General features: G+C 40.0%; 1 protein-coding gene across 5 annotated transcripts in view; it reads right to left on the bottom strand.

The window, feature by feature from the left end:
- Positions 1-1,490: 1,490 nt before the first annotated feature.
- The window catches only part of OGDH (oxoglutarate dehydrogenase), a 45,116-nt gene continuing 20,524 nt past the window's right edge, over positions 1,491-26,082 (bottom strand). For 3 of the 5 annotated variants that reach the window (XM_039356641.1, XM_039356639.1, XM_039356640.1), the window contains exons 5-24: positions 25,147-25,191; positions 22,324-22,439; positions 19,466-19,620; positions 18,412-18,558; positions 17,994-18,084; positions 17,381-17,560; positions 17,054-17,182; positions 14,831-15,010; positions 13,542-13,694; positions 12,872-12,974; positions 12,351-12,479; positions 11,596-11,746; positions 11,087-11,214; positions 10,792-10,970; positions 10,090-10,161; positions 9,448-9,570; positions 7,116-7,188; positions 6,307-6,470; positions 5,480-5,634; positions 1,491-4,484 (exon numbers count right to left, since the gene is read on the bottom strand). In XM_039356641.1, the coding sequence (XP_039212575.1) occupies positions 4,364-4,484; positions 5,480-5,634; positions 6,307-6,470; positions 7,116-7,188; positions 9,448-9,570; positions 10,090-10,161; positions 10,792-10,970; positions 11,087-11,214; positions 11,596-11,746; positions 12,351-12,479; positions 12,872-12,974; positions 13,542-13,694; positions 14,831-15,010; positions 17,054-17,182; positions 17,381-17,560; positions 17,994-18,084; positions 18,412-18,558; positions 19,466-19,620; positions 22,324-22,439; positions 25,147-25,191 (2,594 nt within the window). In that variant the 3' untranslated portion in view covers positions 1,491-4,363. The remainder of the gene's footprint in view (positions 4,485-5,479; positions 5,635-6,306; positions 6,471-7,115; positions 7,189-9,447; positions 9,571-10,089; positions 10,162-10,791; positions 10,971-11,086; positions 11,215-11,595; positions 11,747-12,350; positions 12,480-12,871; positions 12,975-13,541; positions 13,695-14,830; positions 15,011-17,053; positions 17,183-17,380; positions 17,561-17,993; positions 18,085-18,411; positions 18,559-19,465; positions 19,621-22,323; positions 22,440-25,146; positions 25,192-26,082) is intronic. The other 2 variants (XM_039356643.1, XM_039356642.1) reach the window with 1 other exon arrangement.

Raw genomic sequence — 26,082 nt, 5'->3', positions numbered from 1 at the left:
ACAATATAATCAAGAACCTGCATATAAATAAAAGGTCAAGAATCTTTGAAGATCAATATACAACTTACCACTGCTCCCGCATCTCGGCCAGGGACAAACCGAACCATTCTCTATTTGCAAAGGGAACACATTTTTGATTTTTTTTCCAATCTGCAAACCCCACTGGAGGGCCAGCCCACATATTTGTTTAAATGTATTTTGTTTGCTTTACTTAGCAATTGTGCAGTCTCCCGAGGGGTGGGCAAAGCACAGATAAAGTGTGCATCTTCTTCTTGTGCTGCATTCCAAGCAAAAATAATCTTGCTGGAAGTATCCAAGCCTTTTTGCTCAAGCAGCTGCAGAAACCCTTTCTCCGGCAATTTTCATCTTAACAGATTACAGTAATATGTTTTGCCAAAAGATTAAACAAAACCAGTGGTTTTCAGCAGCTGAAGATTATGATCTATTTGCTGATACTTGTATATGATCACAAGAAGCACCACTTTAAATTTCCTGACACGGGAAAGGGAGAAAATGCCAATTAAATTAGTTTTGTTGTCAAAACTAGCCTATTTATAAGCCTGTGTTAATTTTTTTTTTCAATACCGAGGACACATTATCAACAGTAGCATCAATTATTGTAGTCCTAGTTTGCATCAAACTGTATCATAATGTATTAGTGCCAATTTGCACAATGATAGATGAAATTCATGCCTATTATGAATTTTCTTTCTTAAGTAATTTTCTGTGCTCGGTAAGCTACAGAGCAGGGGTACTCAACCTTGGCTCTTTTATGACTCATGGACTTCAATTCCCAGAGGTCCTGGGAATTGAGTCATAAAAGAGCCAAGATTGACTTCCCCTGCTATAGAGCATTGCAGAAAGGCAGAATATTGGATTTGCAGAAACCTGAAATTCATCCCATTAAAGGCTCGGACTCCATTAAACAAGGTAGGTAAATGAGCCTCTTTGGCAACCCAAATCTTCCATCAATGAAATAGCTGCTTTGAGACACAGTTCCTTTGCTTTATGGTTACAGCTAGCTACAATTCTTTTGATGACAATTCATGGGATAAGTTGTTGTACACTTCTAGCTTTTTACAATAGTTCTGATTAAGGATTACGGACTGTGAGTGACATTTCTGGACTTTTTAAAAAGAGGCACACTAGCTTTAAGAGAAGTACAATTTAACATCCATACTGAATGGGTAGCAAGTCTGCTTCTTTGGGCAATTAAAATACAGTCCTTATGTACAAGGACACCTTCAGAATGTTGCAAGTGCTTTCAGCCACATTGTTTGGAGATGAGCGGATTTCCAGTGCAGAATCAAGAGGGTGCTTTATACACCAGCTGGGACATGTCACTAATCTACCATACTGCCTTCCCTGCTCACAGCACTGAGCCTGCAAAGTTATGGTCTGAACAGCTCCTTACTGCTCCATTCTACTTGGCCAGAAAGGTGGATCAGGCTGTCCTGATCTGAGTAAATCAGACAACTAAGCCAGCTGGACACACTTTAAGCCAGAAGATCAGGCTTTATTTATAAGCCAGACACATCTCAGTTTGATTTTATTTTAAAACCAAAATAAATAAATCAGGCTGGGAGGTGACAGGGAGATCCAGAACGGAGCTGGCCCAGAACAGGCAAACCTCCTCCCTCACCAGTCTAAGTTTTGGCAAAGGCTAGCCACACCGGCATTTTTATTTCCTTTCTCCTTTTGCAGAGCCAAAAGAGCACACACTGCACCATCGCTTGCAGAAACCATACAACCACAGCCTTGAAAGTCTAGGTGTCTCAATGTAGGAATTGCTTGGAATGTGCTGTTTGCGCTAGCAAAGCAACACAGATGCATAAAGACTTTATTCATTGGGTAGCTCACTCTCTCTGTGTGGCTGACAGCCCACACAAGGAGTGGCATGACTTTTTGGGCCATGCCCAGAATTTAGCCAGATGGAACCCTTATTGAACATATAGCACTGAAGGCAGCAACCAGGAAGTTTCTTAGGGCTGTGCATGGTCTGAAAATGATTCGGATGTGCTCTGGAACCGGCAAGAACACAGCTCTTCTCTGGGGTTCCTTAAACTCACCTATCTTTTTTTTTTCCAGAGGTCTTATGAAAGCTTAAAAAACAGGCATCCAACTCACTGAGGATAATACTCCTCTTAAAGAAGTCACATCTTTGTCTCAAGCTTGTATGTGGACGCTTGAAAAAGACATGAAGGCTTAATGAACAGCAGCAAGTCACTGTCCTTGTGCAAGTTCTGAAGCATTTCTTGCAAATGATTTTCAAGACATGCACAGTCTTGGTGTATGTGTGTCTTTTTGGAGGTATGGACCTCTGATGTGGCATAGAGCGTGCCATTTAGAAGCTCAGATCAAAGCAGAACACAGAATGAAGAAAGCAAAAGCAAAAAGTCAAGCCCACTGAATGCAGGAGAGCATCTATCTTGAGCACCTTTGGCTAAGAACGTCTTCTGCTGTTGTCCTGGGTCAAAGCAGTGACAGGCAACAGCAGTTACCTGGAAGCCACTACCAGTTCTTGAATGGGTAAAAGGAGCTTAACAGCAGCAGCTGTCCCTGCCACAAAGGACATGTGAGCTTGCATTGCCCAGTGATGGTTCTTGAGCTCTGGACTTCAGGTGGATGAGAGGGAACACTGACACAAGAAAAGCCAATCTAAATTTTCCATTGTGTGCTTCAATTACGAAGTAGAAATTTTCACGTTTAGGTGGAATCTCTTCAGTGCTTTTAGAATGCCACTACCTTAAGAATCTTGTTTTAGATAGAAAAAGATGTGCTGAAAAGCCAAGGAAACTCAGCGCCTGGGAAACCTCCAAAAAGACACAAGACAGGAACCAATCAAATTGAGGACATTCACAGAATGGATGTTGGGAACTACTTCCCAACTTTTTTGATTTAAGCCGTCAACTGTAATTGATTTCGCCCATCAGAAATGACGTGGCAATGCCCAGTGGCATGAAGTGTACAGTAAAAAGACCATATGAGTTGTTTCCCCAATCAGAAGGGCACACAATCTAACCTCTGCTTACAGTTTATGCCCGTAATACGTAAAGTATCTTAAGTATAAGTATTTCAGCAAATAACGTGTGTGTATGTGTGTGTATTCATCTATGTATCCATATGCACAGAAAACCATGTGCATGATAGAAACATGGCTGAAAACTTACTCTTCAAATTAAAGTATTACACAGGCCAAAAGTGGACTTTCAGACTTTTTAAAATCTGTCACTCCCACATACACAAGTACTCCTTAAAATATAGTTATGCTCCTAGGTAAATGCTGTGAAAGAATTATATCTTCTAGATTAAATGAGTGTAAAATCAAGGTTACACACTTTTGCCTAAAATCTGCGGGTAAATGGATGTTCTGAATATAGAGGGGGGGGGGAGATTTCTGCTCAAGAGATAGAACAGAATCTCTAATTAAGCAACTTTTACTGGTGTATAGAATTACAAAGCAAAGAGAGAGCTAAGCATCTATACAGTTTCTTAGCAGGGACGTGAGAACTCAATGAATTTTCAGAACTTTTAGGTGTGCTCTTTTCTAGATACAGAGTCAGAGCGAAAAGCTGGGCGATGCTGAAGACCCTTATAGTTATGGCCATGGTGGGGCATATAAAAAAAAAGTGTGTTAGATGCCAATATTCAAACAGGTCCTCCTCCAGGATGTGATTTGAATTAGTGAGAGTTACAATTTGGTTAAAACAAGCATCTGAGTCTGTGCCTTGCAGATTGTTCTGCTTCCTTCATGAAAAGAAACAAGATTTCCATAAAATATCCTCAAAGAAGTAGTCTAGTGGAAGACAATGCTAATTGTTAAATAACAGCAGTAAAACAGTGTGTGCCCAGGATTTTCAGTGTCAGAAATGTGGGATATAACTGAATGGAGATACTGTCACCGAAAGCAAGGGCTATACCAGATCACACACACCTTGAGTACAATGGGGGATGAAAATCATAATTTGTCGCAAAGCAGTGCCAGCTCCAGATTAATTTTGGGATTGCAGTCAAGAATTAGGCATTAACTAGAAGCCACCATACCTTCCACCACAAAAGGCCAATATTAACCCCTTCAAAGCTCTCCTCCCGGAGCAGTGGGGCAAGGTAAGCCCCAGGGGTTTGTGCAGGAGTGAACCCACACTGCTCCAGAAGATCTGAGCTGTAGCAACACTCAGAAACCTTAACACAAATACCCAGACAGGGATTGTTGATGGGGCACTTCTTTTAACAGCAGGAAGAGGTTAATAACAGGCTCCTTAAGTTAGTTTACAAGGTCTAGTAGTTAAGGACACAGAAAGGAAGTGATAGATAGAAACACCACAAACACAGGATGCTGGGACAGAACGAGGTCCAGGTGTCTCTAAGACAAGCCCTTGAAAGAGTCGAGGTTGAAGGCGGTGTCCAGCAAGCGTTGCAGTTCGGTCAAGTGATTCTTTTTGTTGCCTGTCGCCGGGGCAGCAGCTGGTTCTCGGCCAGCATACCTGGAGGGAGAAAAGCAGAAGCACAATTTGCTTACTTGCAATTGCCGCTCGTGGCTCTTTATTTATTTATTTAGTATATAGCATATCATTAATGGACTAGCAATCTATACAAATAAAAATGTAAATGTTCGTTTGTTCAAAATCTTAAATCTCCGAAAGTTCTTCACCAATTGCTTTGAAATTTTGACACAATGTTGCATTTGAATACGTGCGTGTTTTTATATACCTAAATTATATAGATGTCACACCTGTGACAGGTAAAACATGCTTTTTTTGAAAAATAGCGCCATCTGATGGACGTAATCTCTATATCTGCACACACAATGGAACAACAAAAAATATTGTATACCCATAAGTATTGTGAAATTAAACATATTACAAACGTGCACTTAACCTAGATTAGTAAAACACAATAAAATCTAAATGTTAAAAAGATCTGTGTTCGAATACCTGTTTTTAGGCCATCTAACCACTGAGCTGCATATATATTAAAAAAATCAGATACTGGACTGGTATATGCCCCTCAGCTTACAGACAGTCACGATGTGATCTATAGTTTGATGTGGGGATCCCCACAGTCAGTCACACTGACAGCAGGATGCCATGTCTCATTTATACCGAGAATCCTGGCAGATGCTGTGTGAGGTTCGAATCCTAATTCAGGATTGTCCATTGCTGATGTGGTAGTTCAAAGTTTGGTGTTTTTTTTTTCTCGTGTGGAGGGGCTATTTGTCTTATGTCTGGGTGTTCAGCAACCCGTTTGTCTTTCTATTAGGAATTAATGTTAAACCGTGCTTAAATTGTTAAATTTGAGTGACACGTACAGGATTTGAGTGGCTGTTGTTGCCCCAAAAAACAAAGGCTGGGCTACTGAGACCCTCTATGTCAGTAGGTTGCTCCTTTTTCTCTTCTGCTCTCACTGGGAATGGACTGATTGTGCCAGAGCAACTGTATAAAACTGTCCCTCTATCAGAGCAGCTGAAGAAGCCCCTTACCACACTGGCTTTGCACGGTCAATGGTTGTGCGGAGTCTAGGCTTCACGTAATCATAATATCCTTGGTTTTTGTGCTCTTCTTGACACCAAACTAGGTCCGCATTGGGGTATTTGTGGAATTCCTTCAGCAGGAGGTCAAAAGGGAACGGCGACAGCTAGAAAGAAAAGGCCTCGGGTTTATTATGAGTGATTTTCAGCTTTATAAACAAATTGCAGTAGGAAAATTGAAAAAAAAAAAAAAGATCAATCTGGTTCACAAGCCCCGTGGGAAAATGGAAAAAACAAGCATTTAATCCATAAGACACTTATACGGTTAAAAAGAAAAAAAAAGGAGGGGGGGTGAGTAATATATCAGAAATTTAAGAAGTTGTTAAGGCCAAGAAAGGACTTTCATTTAGCAATAAATTGGGCCTAATCCAAATATCCTGCAGGCAAAGTCAGATCACTCATACTTTAACCTCCATCTTGGCTCATATGCTAGGAGGAGTGAAGAGAAAATTCATAAGGCCTGCTAAGACATTTGCTGCACAAATATTTTAGGGTTCATGTCAGAACCAGATGTCTGTCAGAAACCTGCAAAGTACTGCAAAAAGCCTGACTCTACTTCAGAACTACACTCCACCAAACAAAACCAGAGGACTAGAATATGCCTGATAATTAAAATTTATTTTTGCCAGCGGAAGACTTAGCCATTTGGAGTAGCAGTTTGGAATTCTTTAACTTCTGGTTTCTAAAATTCTACTGAGTTTTGAAGTACTTATGGTTCAGAGCTCAAAAAGCACATAATACAAAATTGTACAAAATACAGTTCCCACAAAAAGCCCCACCTGCTCTACTCTTGTGATGGCCACAACTGCTTCCATATTCCGCGTCTTCCGCTCTCGAATAAGTTCATAATAAACTTTACCAGTGCAGAAGAGAACTCGTTTAACCTGTTCTGGATTCTGAGCTGCCAGACTAGTGTCTGGGATGATACGCTGGAAATGGGTGCCTGGAAAGCAGTGGAGGTTATTATTTTCGTTATACATCAGTGTGCATCGTAAAACCTGTTCCAAGGAGTTTATAAACCAAGAGGAAGGTGACAAATATGAGGAAGATTACAAAGGACAGAATTAATGGCCGAGTATCTTTTCCAGAAAGACCTGATCTGGTTGTCAGAAACCACACTATGCTTTGATGCCCTGCAATTCAAAGCTTTTGTTAAATGCAAGCAGCAACACAGCACTAATTCCTGCTCATGTCTTTCTTCACAGGAAACTCCAAGTAAAAAGCAAAGTGTTGCGCTGCCTCTCTCGGAGGAGCAAAATCACAAAATTCGTGACCTTAAACCAAGGTCTCAAGCTCTGAGTCAGAAGCAAATGAGAGCTCCAACTAGTTTGCTACACATAAGCTCTTTCCCTGGGTATCGTTTAGTGAGGGTGATAATTTTTTTCGAGCACAGAACCAGAACTAGCACAGGACATCCAAAACAGACTCTGCTCCTAGGAAGGCTAGCAGATCTTTAGGAAGGCTAAAGGCAGAGTTGCCACTGTGGCCTGTGAACTTTCAGAGTTTCCTTGCCCAATGGTTCAGTCACCTCTTCCCTCCTAACAAAGAAGACATTCCCTCCCTAGCCCTGAACCCAAGGCTACTGTACCTGCCAGCATTTCATCAAAGCTGGACCGAGCTTCAGGGTGACGCAACAAGGACTTTGGAGTGAAGACTATCAGCTAAAAAAAAAGAAAAAAAAAGAAAAGAAAGTGGGAGGGAGGGAGGGAGACAGAGGGCCAGGGGAACACAACCCAAATTAATATTGAGGTGTAAGAACTGAAGTGTTCAGAATTTAATTAAAGAACAATAATCCAAAGTTAGTTATTCAAAGGTTCTGTTTTTGAACATCATCAGAACTGCACCCAGAGTTACTAGGAGGGCACTGACCAAAGAGAAACGCCAGGCACACAATCAGATGATGCTATATACCAGGATCAAGTAATTTTTCATACTCATCAGCAAGATATTTAGCAGGAATGCAAAACAATAAAAGTGCTCTCTTCGGTAACAATATCTTTACAGATCCTCTGAAATGTTTGATTTCAATCATTTCTTGAATAAGACTCAAATGGTGGTAAGAGTGAAATCCAAAATGCACACTTGCTGGGATGCTATAGAGCAGGGGTCCCCAACCCCCTATCCATTGACTGGTACTGGGCTGTGGCATGCCAGCAACTGGTCTGCACAAACAAGGAAAGCCCCATCTACAGGTTGCAGGCAGCACACAAAAGCACGCACCCTCCAATCCGTGGAAAAACCTCTCTCCACATAACCGATCCCTGGTGCCCAAAAGGTTGGAGACCTCTGCTATAGAGAACCTAAGTATTTTGGATCTGTGGTTTAGCTTTTGGAATAGTAGTATATTTGAATTATCAAAGTAAAGATAATGCTCTGAAAAGTAAGGAAGCCTCAAGAAAGTAATGAATAGAAGGAATGCCAGCAGATTTCATGGATCCAGGTGAGTGAAGGAAGCTGGCTGAGATGGCTTTAAAATACAGTTATGGAGGATTCTTCTTCCAGCAGCTATGGTGGCTATGCAGGCTTCTTATCTGCAGAAGCTATAAACCTGGATGCCAAGGGGGGGCGGGGAGGGCCATAGTCTTAACTCTGGGCTTCTTGGCTTTCCAAAAGCACTGAGTTAAAGGCTATTGGAATCAGGATGCTGGATTGGATCCATTCTAGCTGTTCCAATCTGCTAACACTGTATAGGTAGTCCTTGATTAACGACTATTAATTCAGTGATCTTTCAAAGTTATGACATTGGACTCTTGGCAGCCTGTCCACATTTACAGTTACAAGGTGCACTTCGACTCTACCCACCTGCCTATCCCTCCTCCCCATCTGTTCTTTTGACTGTCCTGTGCTTTGCCACCCTTGCTGCCCTGCACCCCCACGGCCCTTGCTGCCCACAGCTGATCTTGCATCTTCTTCCACAACGAGGTGCACCCAGTTTGGCCCTTCCTGAAGCAGCTGTAGGCAGCTGCTGGCATGCCTCAGCAGCAGCAGGAGGAAGAAAATGGTGAACGTCAGCTGGGGCAAGGGAAATGCCAGTCAGGCTGACAGGAGTGGTGGCATGGAGGATGGCAGGAGCAGCAGAGGGAACCGGAGCAGCAGGGGCAGTGGAACGCAGGAAGGACGGCGGGGCGGGGGAGAGGTGACAAGAGGGCAGGATGGGAGATGGACAGATGAATGGGAAGAGTTGAAGTGGAATGAGAATGGCGGGGCAGGAGAAGTAGGAGATCCTGGCCTAACAACTGCAACTGGAACCAATAAATTTACCATCTCCAAGCAGTGCAGTCTTGATGTTTCACCTAATGATCACATCTCTTAATAACAGAAATTCTGACCCCAATGGGGGTTGTTAAGCGAGGACTACCTGTATTTGAAACTTCCTTCATTATCTACCACTCAGTTCAACTGCTCTGGAAAAAAAAAAGTATTTTCCATGAGCCAGAAAAACAAGGGCTCCTGGATCATTGGGTTGGAAGATACAATTTAAAACCATGGGCCTGAAAACAGGATAGTAACATTCAGTAAAGTGTATCAGCTGTAACTAGCTAATCGGCCTTTTCAAGGCACGAATGTGTATGTGGCATGGAGTTCAATCAGGAAGTGAAAACATTTCTCCACTGGCTTTTATTGGAAAGAGAACTCCTGACTGGCGAACAGGGTGCTGGAAAAAATGCCAAGGAACAGAACCGGCGGGAAAGTCAGAATCCACCAAGCAAAACAGGCTCCTTGCAAATTAATCTTAAGTTTATAGTTCCCCCATCCAGCAGAGAGTTTTTCTTTGACTAGTTACACGTTCGGAATTGTTTCTCGCAATTTATCCTGAGCTGCTTTCTACTTGACTTCAGGGTCTAATTAAAGCTTGGAGGCTACATGGGGGGAGAACACATGTCCCTCTCTGTACTAAGGAAGTCATTCTTCATACTGACTGGTTTCCGGAAGGGGAGAAGTATCTGTCTCCGCATAACGTGGAAAAAGTTGGCTGGGGTGGAGCAGTTTACGACGATCCAATTGCAGTCGTACAGCTGGCGCACGTCAAAGTCGTCTAGTTTCTGTAGGAAAACAATGACGGAGTTCAGAAAGGGAGAAGAATTGCACGCACGGCCGAAGCCGTCAAAGAACCTGAAAATCAACTGTGAAACACATCTCTGGGACTAGGGAAGGGGGTTCCCCTTAAAAGGTGAGAGGAAGCAAGAGCCGGCTGAAGCAGGGTGGAGTGAGACCCGAATTATGACAGGCCAGACCCTTTGAGGAGGATTTTTTTTTTCTTCGTAAGCACGACGTTTTACAATTCTTGTGTTGCCCATCTCAAACTACGAGCAATCCGGGACACTTTGAAAGAGGTTGGATCAGGGCCTCTCTAGTATTGCTATCTCAGATTGCCTGCCCTGAAGTCAAGCACTGAGGTGATGACGGAGCGTGCAGGGACACATGGACGAGCCATTCGGTTTACAACAAGCTGATACTGGGCGGATCTTCCCAGAAATTCTTCTTGGCCTTCTTAGAACTGTGGCCAAGAGACAGGTGGACAGAACAAAAGGGTGGCCAACGTGGACTCACAGTCAACTCACCGGGAAGACATCTGGATCGTCGTTGCACATTTGTAAGAATCGTTCTGGTCGAGCAGAAGAATGCTCAGGGCCCTGCAAACAGATATGGGGGACTTTCTTGAGTGATGGCTTTTCCTTGGCTAAACAGGCCATTGAGGCAAAACTGAGCATTTGGCAAAAGTGAACATTTCTTCGAGAAAGAGAGTTGCTATACTGTAGAACAAGGGTTAAAGTAAGTGGATAGGAAGCAGGGAGAATCATGTTCAAGTCCTCTCTTGATAATGGAATTAGGTGGGTGACTTTGGACCCGTTATTTCCCCTTAGCTTGCTCTACACTGCTGCAGGCAAATGAGGAATCAGCAAAGGTATGATACCTAGAGATACTCAGAGAAAAAGTAGATGTAAAAAATAATAATAAAGAAATAAAGCCAAATCCAAAACCCCAAATTCTAATATACACTAGTAAGCATTTTCCCAATGTTCCGTTAGAACATGATATTGGAGCAAAAGTTAATATTGCTTCTCATTTTCAACTTTGTTATACAGACACAACCTTTAATGCATTTGAATACCTCAACCTATGGAAGAATTTTCAATGCGGGGAAATGGTCGATATGGAGGATCTAATTTAACACAGTCTAAATATAGAAATTAAGTCTAAATCCACCTATAAGGCAACTAAAAGGAGACCTTTTAGAAAACAACACACAATGCTTTCCTTACCATGCCCTCCATGCCATGGGGAAGAAGAAGTACAATGCCATTCTGCCTCACCCACTTGGCCTGCCCAGAGCAGATGAACTGGTCGATTATACATTGAGCTGTATTGTGGAAGTCGCCAAACTGAGCTTCCCAAACCACCAAAGCATTGGGACTAGCCATAGCAAAGCCGAGCTCAAATCCTGCATTGATAGAAATTGAAAGCTTGTTTTTGGGGAGGAAGATTATCAGTGAGGGACAGATTTAAAAATCAACTGTTTACACGACTCCTTTAAGTTTTAGTAAGGAAAGGACATACCAAGGACTCCATATTCTGAGAGAGAACTATTGCAGACGGTATAAGGAGCTTGATTTGGCCACAGATGATTCATGGGAATACAGGTTCTCTTGTCAACATTCTGATCGTGCAAGATATGGTGCCGATGGCTGGAGAAAAACACGAGTGAAAATACTTACTCAAATTCCTAGCTGAAAAGTACCCCTCCAAACCATGGGCCTCATTTTATACCAGGGGTCTTCAAACTTAGCCCTTTTATGACTTGTGGACTTCAACTCCCAGAATTCCTCAGCCAGCGTGCCTGCTAGATACCTACATCAAATTTTGTTTCCTATATAGGAGGACATTTGCACCAGCTTGATTTGGTCCTGCTACAGGCCCCAGAAGAGAAATACAAAGGTACATCCCCTGGCCTAAGCTGGGATAATGCTATCTTGACATTTTGCATTTGCCCCCAAATATGATGGACTTTTACTGAAGTCCTGTATTGGTTAAAGAAAGACCACCCATGTACAGTCAACACAATTTACCTGAATGTTCCTCTTTCAACATCTTGTCCACTCAGGCGAATATGGATTCCTTCTTTAAGAAGAGAGCCAAATGCCATATACTCTGCTAAGGCCCAGTCTACAGTCCTATTGGCAACCATCTCTCCTCGTGTTTTTAGAATCCTGCTTAAACCTTTAGAGAAAAATAATAATCTTCAGTCTGCTTTATGGCAGCATTTCCCAAAATGTAGAGATGCATTTACAGATGCTCTGAAAATCTGTTCTTCACACACAGTGAAGAATATTGCATTGCAGATCACTTCTGTAACCGGAGTACCCTTCAGATGTATGTACTACAATTCCAGGATCCACAGCAGTAGCCATGCTGGCTGTGGAATTCTAAGACCTGAAATGCACATATCTGGAGGGTGCTCAGGTAAGGCTGCTATAAATCAAAGCACCAACATAAAATGTAGAAAAAGAGCAAAGACTAAAACTGAAAGGTTAAGCTCTGAAGCAGAATCTACTTTCATCTTAACTTGCTGACAGCTTGGATTGGCTATGAGGTAGGCCCAAATCTACTAGGATATATACAATACATGGAATCCTGCTAGATATCATTAAAACATGCAAAACAGAAGCAAAGTACTGATTGCTCCATGAATTCTGAACATCTATTTAAGAGAGGCTTCAAGGAAGCTTTGCAAAAGACCCCACCATGCAAGTAAGATGTTGCATCTTCTACAGAAATCATTAAAACGTAAAATTCAAGGGGAAAAAGATATAGAAAACCATACCCCCATGAATGGTAAAATTTTCAACAGGAACTGAGCTGGCCACTTTTCCTATATGGCCCAAATCTTCTTCAGTCAAGCCCGTGGAAGGACAAGTCATGCTCCGAGGTTGGCCATCCAGGGTGAAGAAACCTGAACATTTAAGAAGAGGACATAAAAAGAGGCAAGGAAGGCATTGACAGCTGATAAAACAGTTCCTTTAAAAAGATGTTCCTCACTGCCCAATTTCTTCTGAGAAGGTATTTGGCAAATAAACTCTGTCCAATTAAACTACTGGATCATCCTGCCAGAGCATCCAGGAGAAGAACAGAATTCTTCATCAAGTGCCTCTTAATTTAATGCAAGCACATTTTGTTTATTAACAATGCTGACTACCTCCTAGGATCCTTGTACAGAATTTTCAGAACTAGGAGTTCTAGGCAAGGATAACTCATCTTTGTGCCAGCAACTGCAAGTGCAATCTATTGGCCAAGAACTGTATTTTTTTTTAATCCATGGCCGTTAGCAAGCAGACAGTAACTTACCAGGCCACGGAGAGTCTAACCAATGCTTGATATGAAGGATTTTTTCATCCTTGGACCTTGCATGAGCCTCTTCACAGATTTTGTCATACTTGGAAATTTCCTCCTGGAATACAAAAGGAATGTAGAGGTGAGCCCAAGGACAAATATTACCAACACTTCAGTCTAAACGCTAAACAAATACCTTCTTAGAATTGTAACACATTTCTCAAGCAAAACTGGTAGTAGCAAATCACTGTAATTTATCCACTGGGCTGGGAGTATCAGGTTTTATTTTGTCTATAATAAAGTCAGAGCTTCTGCTGAGGCAAATGTGTCCCTATTTACGAAAAGTTGTTTTCAAAGCCAGTACAGTTGGTTCTCTGAAAGGGATAATTGTATAACAAGCCAGTTCATATATGCCATACATAATTGCATATATCAGATTAAACAAGTTTCAATAAGCTACACAGTAACAGAGAAATGTTATCAGTTGCCATAGGAAAATGAGAGATTATTTGACTAATCCCAGATGTGTTCTGAATGTTCCTGTATGGTGTCATGTATTATAATATTTATAAAATGCCAAAAGCCTCTGAAATTATGAAATGCTTGGTATCACAATGGGATGAGGAGTATCAAGATTAAGCATGGCTGATCTACAGAACGATTGTTAAGCCATAAATGAAAGTACCTCGTATTCTGGTTGATTTACTACTCCTTGTGAAATCAGGATCTCAGCATACTTCTGTAGCACAGCCTTCTGTTTTCGGATCTGCTTGTACATCAATGGCTGGGTGAACATTGGCTCGTCCATCTCATTGTGCCCATTTCGTCTGTAGCACACCTAGCATGTTTGAAAGGGAAAACAATCCTGTATGTTTATTCTTGACCTAAACAATTCATCTTCCCAAATTAAAGTTTTCAAGCTCAGTAATGAGAAGGAAATGCTTTATTGAGGACAAGCATGGGTGTAAAGTGATGGCAAATGAGCAGAAATAGAGAGTAAAATCTGGAAAATTTTACATTCTACATAATCTTCTCTTTCCATCATTCCACAAAGCTCTTAGAAAATGATCCTCAAAGGAGTGGTGGATATGGCTGAGTAGGGCAAGCTATTATTTATTGACATATAAATATTTATGCAAAGTTCCAGCTCTAAACTATCCTTGTTTTCAACGTGTCGATATACCATTTCACATTCTGATTTTTGCTTTTTAAACTTAATCACTTCCTCTTGAGGATCTAATGATCTGCATCCAGTCACAACTTTCTTAGCGTTCCTCTCAACCCATTAATTCTTCCACTATATATTTGTTCTGCAGCTCAGCCTTCATGAATTCTATGTGACTAACCCATTTTAGCATTATTTCTTTTTAACTGATGCATTCATTTAGAGATAATTTATTCTAGAGTCTATCTCTTCTGGTTTTGCCACATACATTTCTCAGGTCCTCCATTTCCATTCTATTCAACACATGTTCAATTTCTCTCGACCTGCCTCTTGACAGCCATCATTTCTATATAATAAAGTCCACAGAAGCCCGTACATATCTAACTATTTTTTCTGCTTTTAGGAAAATATTACCCACCATCTTTCTGCTACCATTTGCTCATGTTAAACTTTCTTCAGTCATCTCCCATCTTTAGCTAACATATTATCAAGGCACACAAATTCACCAGGCTATTATCACTTACACATCTCTATCAATCAAAGCATTCCTTAATCAATTAAAGAAGTTAAACAACAAAGGAACATTTATTATCATTTACTTATGAATTTTCAGCATGTATAGGGTACAAATGATAATTTACATTATGGTATAGAGTTTCCTGCTTGTATAAATGATATAGGGTTTCCTGCTTGAGCAAGAAGACCTCCAAAATCTCTTCCAATTCTGTTATTTTGTATACCATTTTTTTTTTTAAATTCCTTAAGTAACCTATTATACAGTCCCAACTAAATTTATCAGTACTACCTACCAGATCCACAACTACATCTTTGTGGAAAGTACTTCTCCATTCAGCTGCCACATTGCACACATACACCACAGCCTCTGGATCATCAGCATTGACATGGAAAATGGGTGCGTTAACCACACGAGCCACATCTGTTGGGTATGGGGAAGAACGGGCCATACGAGGATCGGTCGTGAATCCAATCTGAGATGACAACAGAAGCCATTTTTTAAAAATAACGATGAAGGTAATACAGACCTTATGAGGACTTAATACATCATTACTACCTCAAAATTCTTTAGGTGATAAATGGAAAAGTTAGTTAAATACTGAAGGAGTCAGAAAAGTGTTTCCAAACGACTTTTGTGGAATAGTCCTTCCCAAGGACGATGTGTATATATAAAAATACTAAGTTTGTAATATGAGGCATGGGTTTGAAAAGATAATTTCTCCAATCTTGGTTCTGCCAATCCCAAAGATGCTTTTTCAGGAGGCAAATGGACTTTCTTGTTTTTCTTTGAAGACATTTCGCTTCTCATCCAAGAAGCTTCTTCAGCTCCAACTGGATGGTGGGGAATGGAAGGATTTATATTCTTTGCAGACAGCTGGTCATTTGCATTCTTTTAGAGAGTCACTGAGGCCATTTGGATGTTTACCTGTGTTCTCAGGGTCACCTGAGTAGTGCAAATGTGTGTGGAGCCTTCTTGGCTGCAGGATGTTTTCTGCCCTGTGTCTCTTCACTGTTGAAGACAGGCGCAGGCTGTTGGGGAAGAGTCTGTGTTGTCTGCATCTTAAACTGAAGCGCAAATGGTTCCCGTAGTCTGCAAGAAATGTAAATCCTTCTACCCCCCACCATCCAGTCAGAGCTGAATCTTCTTGGATGAAAAGTGACACGTCTTTGAAGAAAAACAAAACAGTTGCCTCCTGAAAAAGCACTTTTGGGGCAGCCATGACCTGGATGACTGAGAGTCTCCATAGACACTGGTTCTGCCAAGAATAGTCAGAAGATTAAAAGAGCACTTAGGCTGAGTCATAGGAGTCAAGTGATGTATTCTATGAAAAGTCTCATTTTGCGGGCAATTCTAAAAAAAAAAAAAAAAGAGTTAACCATTCTTTCTGGAAAAGGAAAAAAAATATTAAAGTAGCCTTAATTACATTGGTGTGCATTGCAGAATAGCTAGATGTGACAAGCTTATTTCTAGCAGATACCCGGTTCATTCAGTTGCATTATCAGTTCTTCTGGTTATGTCCAAACCAGTCAAACGTTTTGAAAAGATAATAAGGTAAGATCAAGTACTTCTGAGCAATAATCTCTTTCCTAATAATATCCAGGATCCTTTTCTGTTTTAGTGAGTCAGTGCTATTCAAGCAGTATTCTATTTTTTATTTCATTTGTTGCTAGTTCTATGCTTGCAATCTCTTGAGACTAGCAATTTGGCATTCACACGTCCGTTTGGGCAACTTCATTCTGATTCAAACAGTCGTGAATGTCCTCAAATTCCTACAATCTACTCAGAGAGGCTGTAGCTTAAAAGAGAGAAGCCCAAGACCACTGCTTTCCTGCTCCAAAAGGCTCTTCATGTAGAAGAATAAATAGAACTTCAAGATAAAATCAAAGGGAAGTTTCTCCAGAATTACCATGCAAAGGTTATGTCCTATCCAAATAACAACAGGGCCTCACTAAGGAAAGACAAGAAAAGGAATAATAAGAATTTTGCAATACAAGACATAAGATCTTTATTTTATATCTAAGTTTCAGATAGGGGTGGCTGTTAAATGTATATACGGTAGTAGAGTCCCTATTCCATAAGTTCCATCTCCTCAAATTGCTCTGACAACAAACTAAATTGTTCCCTTCAAGAGGTTTTTATTAGCCATCAATATCATCAGATGCTCATGAAAGCAAGCGTAATGTACAGACCTATCCCTTAGTTTCATAATCATTGGTATTAAGTTTCCCTGTCAAATCAGAAAGCAAGAAATGTGCGTGGGACGTTCCAAATTCTTGGTTAACCATCAGGAAATCAATCTTCATCTGACAAGTTTAAAAACTGAGTTGGGATTGCTTCAGTTTTTATTCTCTATCAACTCTTCAATCACTTCAAAGTAAATAAACTTAACCAAAACACTACCTTTACAATTCAACTAAGAATGCAAACAATAAAACAGCTCCTTATCTGTTGCTTGTTCTTGGTAAAATTTAACTTAAGAGAATCTGGTATGGTAACAAAAGAATACATATTTTACCTGATTGTTCACCACCACGTGAACTGTCCCATATGTTGTATAGGAAGGCAGGTCACTCAAATGGAAAGTCTCGTAAACGATTCCCTGACCAGCAAAAGCAGCATCTCCATGCAAAAGGATTGACATCACCTTTTTAGAGCAGAACAAATTAAAGACGTGTTAATAACTTTGGACCATTAGGTGTCAAAGTGTCTGAAAAAGGAAGCACCCACAACATTGTCACTGTAAAAACAAAAAGGAAAAAGTATCTCTTCCCTTGGACACCCACATGTACAAAACAGGAAAGAAAAGCACAAAGGAGAAGCTGTCTTATATAGGCCAGCTTACTTTCTTCCCTTCAGTGTCCCCACAGTAAAATTGTTCTGCCTTTGTTTTGCCCTGAACAACAGGATCAGCAGCTTCCAAATGAGAAGGATTTGCAACCAGTGAAAGAGTGATGGTTCTGTCAGTGACACGGTTAATCCTTCGGTGATACATTCCTAAGTGGTACTTTACATCCCCTGAGCCCTGAAAAAAGAAAATATTATTAGGGGGATACATTTTTTTTCTGTGAAATCTAGCTGGATTAAGATGCACAGAATAACTGTTACTCAGTCTGTGAATGGCATAGTAATCATTGCCAGAAATTGCACATTTTCATTATTTTTGCACCCAGCTGTTTCTTTAAGTCATCTGAGATGACTTAAGCTCAAGCTGACATGAAAGCACTTTTATGCCAAGGGAACCTCATTCCTGGCATTCAAAAGCTATCTTGAAAACAACTGGAAAACTGAGAAACTAGAAAAATGTTACGACACATTGTTGAGATCACACCCAACGTGTTTCAGTGGCAAACACAGATGTTGCCATTGTCTTCAAGACTAAATGCAGTAGTTATTAACTAATATGAAGGAAGTTCCTGTCAAGTGAAATATATAATCCAAATAAAAATTGAACTCACTTCATCTGCAGCTTCTAGTTTAGAATCAAACTGGCAGAAAATTTGCTCCAACTCCTTTCTGATAACATTGGCAAGGACATTCAGACGCCCTCTACAAAACCAAAATCATATTTAGCGAGATGGTACATGGAATACATTCAGTCTGCTAAAGGAGAAATAATAATTTTGATTAACGAATGAAATCAGATACATTTGACTTAAACAAGGCTTCAATGACTATTTTGTATTCCCCTTTATGGCAACCCTATGTCACATCAACATTTGAAAAAAGTGGGCCTTTGGGACTGGAAAAAAAGAGCCAAATCATAAAAATGGGTCGCAGGAAGAATCCAACTCAGAAAGGGCAGGTTGAAATTTGGCATACACTCCCTTGATAGCCTCGCTCTCTACAACCAGTTTCCTCCAAGGACAACTTTACCTGTGAGGCATTCCCATGATAACATAATCCACTCCTTTCTCACTCGATTTGTCAATTATTGTCTTTAGCGCAGGGATCAGAACCTCACAGCCTTCCAAACCAAACCGTTTCTCAGAAGACCACTTTCTGTGCAGGAACTCCTCAAACCTGGAAAACAGAGATGCTGTCACATAATCTGTATGAGTCTCTGGGCTCTTCTACAGAGCCAGGCTAATGTGCATCCCTCCTGTCCTTAGGAGGAGAGCATGTGGATATAAATCTTATTGCTCTTATGGTCTATCTTACTGCATCTCAGGAGCGAGGCTGGGAAGTGCTGCTGCCCTTATAGAATGAAATGTGGAAACTTGGAGATGATGAATATTGGATTCTCTGCTGTCCCTCTTCCTGCCCCTGCCCCAAGTGTTACCTATCAGGCGAAAAACTAACCACCATTTGCTCTCCTGGGTGCATAGTGGTCTGGATGACTACTTCAACAAATCCTGCTATTGTCAGGTGCAAATAAACATGGTTTCTTATGAATAGCCAAAGCCATTAACTTTATTGTTTGCCACACATTACAAGAGTCTTACCAGCCTGTATGACTTACTCTGGAATGACCAGATAGGCTTTATGGATCTTAGAAGAAGTCAAGCTTATGGCACTTGTGGCTGCACAATGACTCCAAGCTAGGCTCTCGCTTGACCCCTCCTTCCAGCCTAGTTGGCAGTTTCCCATCAGTTACCCATCTTTCCTTGTTATATAAGAGCAGTTCTATATTGCCAATTGAAAGGTTAGCCACTGTTTCAAGAGTGATGGAAGCTGCAGTCTAAACATCTACCATCTACGGAGAACTTTTTCCATGAGATACAGGCTTTCACAAAAGCCACTACTGACACTTTGTGGGGTTATAAATATGGCTAGGATAGAACGTTTCCATCTCAATTTACTGAAGGTGTTATGTCCTTGACTGTGTCTATGAAATATGACACTAGGAAAGCTTAAAACTGAACATATTTCTTCTACTAGCTGTAACTGCAACCAATGGCAATTATGCAAGTTAATGAAAAGGAAATACCTGGTTGAACGCACTAGTCTGGCCAGCAGGGTGCGCTTCTCCTCACTGGAGAATTGCATGACACCAGGAGTTTCAAATTTCTGCCTTATCCACTGACATTGCTCAAGATCATTAATAAACATGAATTCTACTCCTATGTGCTGACAGTAAGCCATCTGTTAAAGAAAGGAAGGATGCAAGTTGGAGCAGAAGATTCAGCCATCTCCAAGCACAAATTAAGAACTTACTTTATACCAGCTAAGTCTTAATCTTATTCATAAATTTTCCTCTTTCTAAAAACCAAGTTAATAACACAAGCATACTGTGATGATTAAGTCAATCCAGAAAGTCTAAGCCAGTTAATGGAGTTTCAGATAAACTAGGATTTCAGTCCAAGTGCTGACAAATCAAATCCAACAAATAACGTGCTAGTTAGACATTACATTATTCCTGAAAAATGTAAACAATTGAGATTTGGCAACCGAAGACTGCACAGTTCTATTCAATTATAAAACAAAAAGTTGCATTTAGTTATAAAATGAAAAGTTAGTTATTTCTAAGCTCTTCAATTAACAGTGGACATCAGGGGACCATTAAGTGTAAAGATCAGTTGTAGGAGACAATTTTCCTAGGAAAATATTGTCAGCTATGGACTTACACAACGCAACATGCTGCTGCACAGAAATATTGATATGCTTTGGAGTATGTCTGGTTTACATGAGACACTGGTAAAAAGAAATGGTTTGAAATGTGCGGGAGCATGACTGTGGCATTTCTTTAAAAAGAAACGTGTTTCTTTCCCTTTAGTAATTTTTTTCTAGCAAAACATTGCCTGAAAAGAACTTGGCTGCTTTAAGGGGCTGACTTATTAAAGAAGCTGCATGTTAATGAGAATGGCCTTGTCTGTTTTCTTCAAGCTTATGAGGAAGCTGGAAAAAAAGTCATAGTTGCTTTAAAAAGGCAGAATATTTCCATGTTTTCCAAAGCACCTCTTTTTTTAATGATTTTCAAAACAAGCACAGTCCTGCTCCCCAGTGCACTCTATTATCTGAATAATTGCTAAAATCAAAGAAAGAAAAACCTAGGTGCAAAGTGCTTCTTAAAGTCAGGAATTTGAATGCAACTGAATTCACACTTCAGGTAACTGAAAATAGTAACGGTGCCAGGCAGGGGTGGAATAGAGGGATTACAAACAGAGAAACAGAGAACGTTTGGCAAGAAATGGCATTTAAATAACCTTACTGGAAATTATTTTTAGCCAGAGTCGTGACGCTGAGAACATGAGCAGGGAACAGAGAGAGCTACTCCCTTCATCGGAAAGTAGTGCTACTTAATAAAAGATAGAAATTAGAAGCTGGCTGATCAGGGGAGAGGAGAACAACTCCAAAACCCAGAATAAATGGGAAGCTGGACCAGGGAAAAAGCTCTGCTAATGAAATTTCATTTCTACATAAGGCAGTTACAACAGAGTCCTTATAGGAGTTACAATGACCTTGAGATTTATTTATTTATTTTTTGCTTTTCAATTCCATTTCCTCCTTTTCAGTTTTTTTTAGAGTCAGCAACAGCTTTTTTTTTTTTAGCAGAGTCATCCATCATTGTCAAAAGAAATTGTGTGACTGCCAGGAAACAAAGGAAGTGCTTCCTTTGGAAATGACCATTTTAAACTTTCATATGTGCACATTTTCCCCACAATGCATCCTTTTTTAGAATAGAGAACTCACTAGATCAGCATATGGGGAAGCCACATTATAGTTTTTAATTTTACAGATTTCTAAAATAGTGGCTGGGCTTGTACAACATAAGGGGTTTTGGCTATTTATATTTCAGAGTAATAGGAAAGCCAGTTAGTTCAGCCCATTATTGGTTCAGTGTTTAGGAATTTAGGCAATTGGGCTCATTTGGTAAACCATGGTTAATTACGCAGCAGAATGTTGTACAAACATGCTACCTAATTTGATAATGGATCTCAAGTAGCCTCACAATGTATTTCCCTAAAGTAGATTCATGGATTTAAGATTATACATGGCAGCGCTTGTTCTGAAACATTAACCATCAAGTTTCCATAAGCTAAAAGATTCTTTTGTTCATATCAAACCTTGTCTTTTCTGTGATGATGTCCACCCTACATAACTGGGGTCTTCAAAGTTGGCAACTTTAAGGCTTGTGGACTTCAACTCCCAGAATTCCTCAGCCAGTCAAGGCTGGCTGAGGAATTCTGGGAGTTGAAGTCCACAAGTCTTAAAGTTGCCAAGTTTGGAAGACCCGTTACAGAACAATCTTCCTCCTATATTATGTCAGGTTGCAGTGCTGGCATATTCTTTTGATTTTTTTTCTAGTCACTAGAAAATTCTTCTTCTTCTTCTTCTTCTTCTTCTTCTTCTTCTTCTTCTTCTTCTTCTTCTTCTTCTTCTTCTTCTTCTTCTTCTTCTTCTTCTTCTTCATCATCATCATTATTATGGTTCATCGCACAGTCAGCCAGATGTTCAGACTGGATTTGGCATTTTGTCTACCTATCGAGTCCTTACCCAGGACCTGGGATAGGCAGATGTGGATGTTTGATGGTATTACAGGCATCGTCGCAGGATGGAAGCAGTTCCTAGCAAGGCCGCCTTTTGCAATTGACTAATAGCGAATTTGTCAATGCCAATGGTGTTCAAGTGGTGCTCCAGTTGTTTTGGGATTGCACCCAAGGTGCCTATGACTATTGGTACTACCCTTGCTTGCTTTTGCCACAGTCTTTCTATTTCTATTTGTAGGTCTTTGTACTATTATTATTATTATTATTATTATTATTATTATTACTATATGATCCTTTATTATTTTACTGGATTGTTTACACCCACAGGATCCCCCAAATGCTTAGCTGGCTTTCTTACCTCCAAACGGCGGATGATTTCTCGAAGAGGAAGAGCGGACTCGTTTCCTCCAATGAAAGTCGTAGTTGGCAAGTGAAAGACTTTGTCGAGGTCGGATTCATCTAGGCCATAAAACCCTGCAGGATTTTCATAGGTAGCAGAAGGCAAAGGAGGATTGGGGAAGGTGTTCAGTTCAAGACAGTCGTGACACAGGAACCAGGTTTTTGGTAGGGACGGGGGGGGGGGACAAGAAAAGCAGCACAAAGTAAGCATGAAGGAGGTTTGTGTGAATAAAACACAAGCAGGAATTAAAAAACTGGACAGATAAAAGTGAGAACAAAAGAAGTATAAAAGTCACACAGTATATGAACGTAAGAAATATACTTGCCATGAAAATTGGTAATTAAACCCAGGGGGAAATGATTAACGAGAAATTTAGACCTCCACACATACATTTGTAGAACATAAGGGGTTACAAGTATAGCAAACACGTAGTGCCACCACATATTCAAAATTAAAATAAACTGAAGCAGGAAATGAAGAGTTAAAAGGACCAATTTCCCAGAACCAAAAGGATGAAAAGCTGCAGGATGATACAGAGTTCTGCAGAGGACTCTCCTGAATAGGTCACTACCAGGAACAAAGATTTTATACCAAGGTGGTCTCTGTATAAGCAAAACTCTTTCCACAAGCTCCACAAACATTTCGACTTCTGGACATCTTCAAGGCATTTCTCAACAATTCTCTTAAAGAGCTATTACCAAACATTCCTTCCCACATCTACTATATATGATTGTGTATCTAGACTATAAGAGGACTAACATTAGCATATTTTTGCATCAGCTGCTGGAATAATTAAAAATAGTTCTGCAACTGATGATCAGATAGCTTTGAAAGCTGGAAAGATGATAGAAATGGAAACTTTCAGAAGCGCCAGTTCTGTACTGCAGCCTAATGCAAAGAGGCAACTAGCATAGACAAGAACTAAGGAGAAACTTCCTGACAGTTAGAACAATTAACCAGTGGAACAGCCTGCCTCCAGAAGCGGTGAATGCTCCAACACTGGAAGTTTTTAAGAAGAGACTGGACAGCCATTTGTCCGAAATGGTATAGTGTTTCCTGCCTGAGCAGGGGGTTGGACTAGATGACCTCCAAGGTCCCTTCCAACTTTTTAAAATAATAATAATAATAATAATAATAATAATAATAATAATAATAATAATAATAATAATAATAATAATTATTATTATATCTGTTTTGAAATTATTCCTCACCTTTCACTTCAACTAAATGCTAAACCCAAAACTATTTGGGACAAATCTAACAGAATAACTAAGTTATCGCAAAATACAAAGGAACCTAGAAAAAAGGTTATATAAAAGGCCAAAATCATATAAAGGCCAAATTCCTGATGGGGGGGAAAGCAACAACCAGAAGAAGGCTAGCAAAGCTACAGGATTGCTGGGAGCGGCATAGGACTCCTGGGCAGCAAATTCCATACCTTGGTTGCTATATCAAGAAGACTCCCCCCCCCCCCCCGATTTCTACCAGCCATGCATCAGATGCAGAGGGATTCAATGGACCTCAATGCTTGGAGAAATATTGTGTAGGAGGCGATTCCATTCTTCTCACTTTTTAACAAGATCTCTTTGAAAGAGGAAAAATAAATTTTATGATCTTCTATCTATGGCTAACATGAAGAAAAGACCCCTCCATTCTTGTTTTGACATTGTTTGGCTACGATGTTTAGTCATTTATACACCTCAGCAGCCATCAATGATGCAGAATGATGGCAAAGAAAATATGAGACAAATGTGATAGGTATACTGTAGAGAAAGAATGGTTGGCTGGTTAATTCAGTATCTTAAGCAGAGAATGGCTTGTTTTTAAAATAGGACATTTTTGGTCCAAATCTTTATTCAGCTACTTAGGACTCCTGAATAAAATATGAGATAGACATCTACTGTAATAATCATATTGATAGATACTTGGCCTGAAAAAGCCAAAAGTCATTCTCATTCTTAGGCCAAAACACAATTATTTTTATTGTGCCTTGTGATTGGAAGAGTTATTATAGGCATCAAATTTGCAGAAGAGATAGAGAATTTTCTCAACACCGTACAGTGTTAGGCAGCAATTGCAAGAAGATACCCAGATAAACTGCTGAACTGCTTTTCAACATTGTTCTTTTTAATGATTGGATTAAAAAAATACACATTTTCAGCTAGAAGTTTGCAATTAAAGTGCTCAGCTATTCTGAAAAACAAAACAAACAAACAAACAAACAAAAAAAAAAACCCAGAGCAGGCTTACAAAAAGATGGCACTTATTTTTTTTCTTTTAGCAATGCAGATGCAGTTAATGAACATCCACATCCTAAATTTCACTATCCACAAAGAACTTTCTGCACAACGAAAATAAATACCATGCAACAAAATAACACAAAACTCAGCTAGTACATATACCTCAACCAATTTTATATGTGTTCTGATGAACATCCAGTTAACAAATTACATTTTAGCAGAGACCAATGTGTTAAAGCACAACAAAACTTTCTGAAGTATTCCAAAACAAGCAAACAGAAAGTAAATAAAGAGAAAAATAGCTACCACGCTGAACCCAATGAAAGGGAACATAACTGAGGAGCGTGACTGATGAAGCACTTCGATCACACACATCTCTCCACTGAACACTGAAAGCGATTCTGACGGGAAAAGACAAAAGACCAAAAACACTGCTGCAAAATGGGACAAGTTGTAATTTTACCTATACTGTACATGCCCAGAGTCAACTATTCAGAGAGTCCTAAACTCCAGAACGGTTAAACGCTCATTATTTGCATACCTCCTACTGTTAGCACTCTCAGCCGCTCCTTGAACACAGCAAGATCTGGGGAGGAAGGGAAAGGTCGGGTGCAGAAAGGAGAAGACAGAGAAACTGAGTCAAAGTTAGTCTCTTTTTAAATTCCAAAGAACTGAGAAAGTAGTTGCAAAAAAGAGAAAGTAAGCTTTTAAAAACAGTATCCGCAGATAACACAGTAAAAAAAAAAAAAGTCACCAAAGAAAAGGGGTTAGAATGGAAGATGACTGTATGCCAGGAGAAAATCTGAAGAATCTTTCAGAACCAGCCATATTGACCGCAGAGAAAATAAAATAAGCACAGCAGTTACACCAGAGAGATCATGGCATTTAAGTTACATGTTTGGGACTTCATTGCTTATGTAAATGGGGGAAAAATCCTAAACATTAAAGGACAAGTTTCTGGTCAAAAAATCACAAGTGAACGTGTGTTACAGAATCTTGTACCCATTCTACGTGAGATTGTTGTGATTTAAGATGTTATAAATCACTGTACTGGCAAGACAGAGGATAGCATAGGATTCACAACTTTACACTACCGTATCCTGTGCTACAGATTGAACTGAAAAGCAACAAAGGTTAGGAAAAGTTACAGTCTTGTTTATGTATCTGAATCTTCAGTCCACCCTTCTATGCAAGGACAATTCTAGTTTTCCTATTCTGATCTATAATTTGTTTATATAAGTGAGAAACACAACTGAGAACAAGTTTATATCTTTGACTCTGTAAATATATGGAAATATTACTCTTACAGATTGTCTCTGCACAAGAGGGAATGCAATTCTGTCAGACAAGATCTTCAACAATTACTTTATTGGATGTAGCTTGCAAATTTAATACATTGCTTTCTGCATCTCCTTGGGGGATCTTCATAATAACACAGTTGAAACTGTAGAATTCTTCCCCCCCACCAGATGTTTTA

This window comes from Crotalus tigris, unplaced genomic scaffold (assembly GCF_016545835.1).
Source record: "Crotalus tigris isolate CLP2741 ecotype Arizona unplaced genomic scaffold, ASM1654583v1 scf7180000018825.4774228, whole genome shotgun sequence".
NCBI classification, from domain to species: domain Eukaryota; kingdom Metazoa; phylum Chordata; class Lepidosauria; order Squamata; family Viperidae; genus Crotalus; species Crotalus tigris.
The sequence above is the reverse complement of the archived record's forward strand: the minus strand, read 5'-3'. Positions and strand labels throughout refer to the sequence as shown.